This window comes from Chinchilla lanigera, unplaced genomic scaffold, assembly GCF_000276665.1.
Source record: "Chinchilla lanigera isolate Chin_1 unplaced genomic scaffold, ChiLan1.0 scaffold00096, whole genome shotgun sequence".
Taxonomy (NCBI): Eukaryota; Metazoa; Chordata; class Mammalia; order Rodentia; family Chinchillidae; genus Chinchilla; species Chinchilla lanigera.
The window spans coordinates 2,199,409-2,202,086 of NW_004955497.1; the positions used below are offsets into that span (position 1 = coordinate 2,199,409).

General features: G+C 54.2%; 1 protein-coding gene across 1 annotated transcript in view; it reads left to right on the forward strand.

Moving 5' to 3' along the window:
- The first annotated feature begins 15 nt into the window (after window positions 1-15).
- Window positions 16-2,678, forward strand: part of Fgf9 (fibroblast growth factor 9) — a 32,665-nt gene continuing 30,002 nt past the window's right edge. The window contains exon 1 of the mRNA XM_005406315.2: window positions 16-970. Coding sequence (XP_005406372.1) covers window positions 694-970 — 277 coding nt within the window. The 5' untranslated portion in view covers window positions 16-693. The remainder of the gene's footprint in view (window positions 971-2,678) is intronic.

The window sequence follows — 2,678 nt, forward strand, 5'->3', positions numbered from 1 at the left end:
CCGCCGCCCGCGCACGGCCGCCGGCCTGGCCGCGCCTCGGGGGACCCGGGACCCTGGCCCTGGACGCCTAAAGTTTTTCTTCTTTTTGTTTTATTATTACTGCTTTTTCTGCGGGGGGACGGGGAGGGAGGAGCGGTCGCCGCCAGCAGCCCAAGATTTTTTTCCCCCCGTGGAGGATTCATGCTGCTGTCTGCAGAGTCGGTTAGAGAGTAAAAACAGCGCATGCCTTCCCGGAGTCAGGATCCGCAAATTCTGACGTAGCCCGTGCATCTTGAGAACCCCTAGAATAACGCCTAGGCGTTTAAGTGGCTATGGTCATTCCGCTCGCAGAGCAGATGGAGAGACGACGGATCTTCCTGCTCCTTACAGCCGGATGGGATGAAGACCTCGCCTGCTGAGCGCTGGGGATCTATCTATAGAGATGCAGTTCATAGATAACGTTCGCCAGTATGTCAGTGTGAGAGTGTAAAGTGGTGGTTTCTTAGACTCTCGGTGGTTTGACCTTGAACCTCTGCCAGTGAAACAGCAGATTACTTTTATTTATGCATTGAATGGATTGAAGAAAAGAACCTTTTTTTTCCCTCTCTCTGCGGCCGCAGTACGGGAGGGGAGTTGGATATACCTCGCCTAATAGCTCCTGGGCTGACAACATCATTATTGTTTATTCTTGCGCTCCAAAAGCCCAGGCGTCTGATGGCTCCCTTAGGTGAAGTTGGGAACTATTTCGGCGTGCAGGATGCGGTACCGTTTGGGAATGTGCCCGTGTTGCCGGTGGACAGCCCGGTTTTGTTAAGTGACCACCTGGGTCAGTCTGAAGCAGGGGGGCTCCCCAGGGGACCCGCAGTCACGGACTTGGATCATTTAAAAGGGATTCTCAGGCGGAGGCAGCTCTACTGCAGGACTGGATTTCACTTAGAAATTTTCCCCAACGGTACTATCCAGGGAACCAGGAAAGATCACAGCCGATTTGGTACGTATGCCATTAACCCTGTCGAGTCCGCGCGAGGACACGTTCCCACTGTAACTGCGAAGGTGGCGGCGGCTGGGCGGGGGATGCGGGAGGGTGTCTCTTTCTCCCCGCTCTCTCGCCCTGCCTTGCCAGCTCTCCGGAATTGCAGATCTGCTGCTGGCACTAGTGCAAGTCTACATTGAAAGGCCTTTAAAAATAAAATAAAATAAAATAAAGGGGTTATGATTTACGAATATAGCGCAAGTCCCCCGTTGTTTTGCATCGTGTACGCGGGAGGGTGAGGTTTAGGAAGTTTCTTTTGAATGGACTGATTCCACGAGCTTAAAGCTTTAATCATTAACTACTGAGAACTTAAAATGCATTCAGTTTCCTTAAATCAGTGGGTATCTTGTGCCCGGATTAGGGTGCCCCCCTTTTCCTCTAATAAGTATTCTCTTGAATTGTAAATCAATCGTATTGTTTCTCTCCCCACCCCACCCCACCCCACCCCCTTGCGGGTCTGAAAGCCCAGTAGGCGAAGACTGCTGACCGCTCGTTCTGTTGGGAGGGGGTCTGAAGTCAGGGCTTTGACTTTGTGAGCACACCGGCAGAGGTGGCCGGGGAAATGACTTGGGAAGGGGCGGAACTCTGGCCAGGCGAGTTTGTCCTTCCAGCTATCAAGTTATAACCTCTGCGTTTAAATTTCCATAGTGTGCAGCCTTGGGTGGGGGGGTGGGGAGGCTGGGTTGCCGGCGCTCCCCCTCCTCGTGTGCGCGCGCGCTCGCGCGTGCAAAATCTGCGGGCTCATTTTAAAGGGCATTCCGAGGATTTCATTTTCCAAGGAGGGTATTTGTGAGTCAGCACCGAGGGCTGCAGACTGGAGAGGGTGGCGCCTCTGTCCACTTCGATGCCTGCACACACGTGCACGCTGGGCACCCGCAGCCCTTCAGCACGAAGTCGGCTAACGCAGTCCTGACTGGGGTGGAGACAAGCTTACCCCCCCCACCACCTTATTTTACAAAAGCGAACTTGGACAACCAGAGTGTTGGAAGGAGTTAACTCCGAGTGAACCCACCTGACAATACTTAAACTAGGTCGTAAAACACCAAGTCCTGTAGTGCTGCTTCTCCCTCATGCTTTAATGCCAGATGTTGAACATAGTCTAACTCCACGCCTCGCTTCGCGGGGCGGTAGGTGATGCCAGAGGTGAGGCGGGCTCAGGTCTGGGGTGGGGGCGATTCCTGATACAGAGGCCCTGGATTTTTTTCCTTTTGCTTACTTTTTCTTTTGATCTTTCTGCGACAGAGTTTCGCTTTGCAGTTCAGGCTGGCCTTGAACTTACTTTGCAGCCCAGGCTGGCCTCGAACTCGCATCGATCCTCCTGCCTCAGCCTCCTGAGTGCTGGGATTACAGGAGTGCGCCACCATGCTGGGCTTCTTTTGCTTACTCTCCAGCCTGAGCCCAGAGCTGAACCGAGTACATTTCTCTACCCGTCTTCTCTTGTCGCTTACGGAAAAAAAAGTTGTAGCTCTTCGCTGTGCAATTATTCAGCTGAAATATAAGCGCCCTCCTCCCACCGCGGAAGCGAGGCCGCTGTGGCTGCGGCGAGGACTAAACTTTGCTCGAAGTGCTTTTCGGTCCGGCCGCTTTAAGGGCGGCCGCCCGCCCAGCGTTCCGCACCAGAACAACAGGCAGGGGGCGGCCGGGTGGGGGCGAGGGCGCCTGGCCG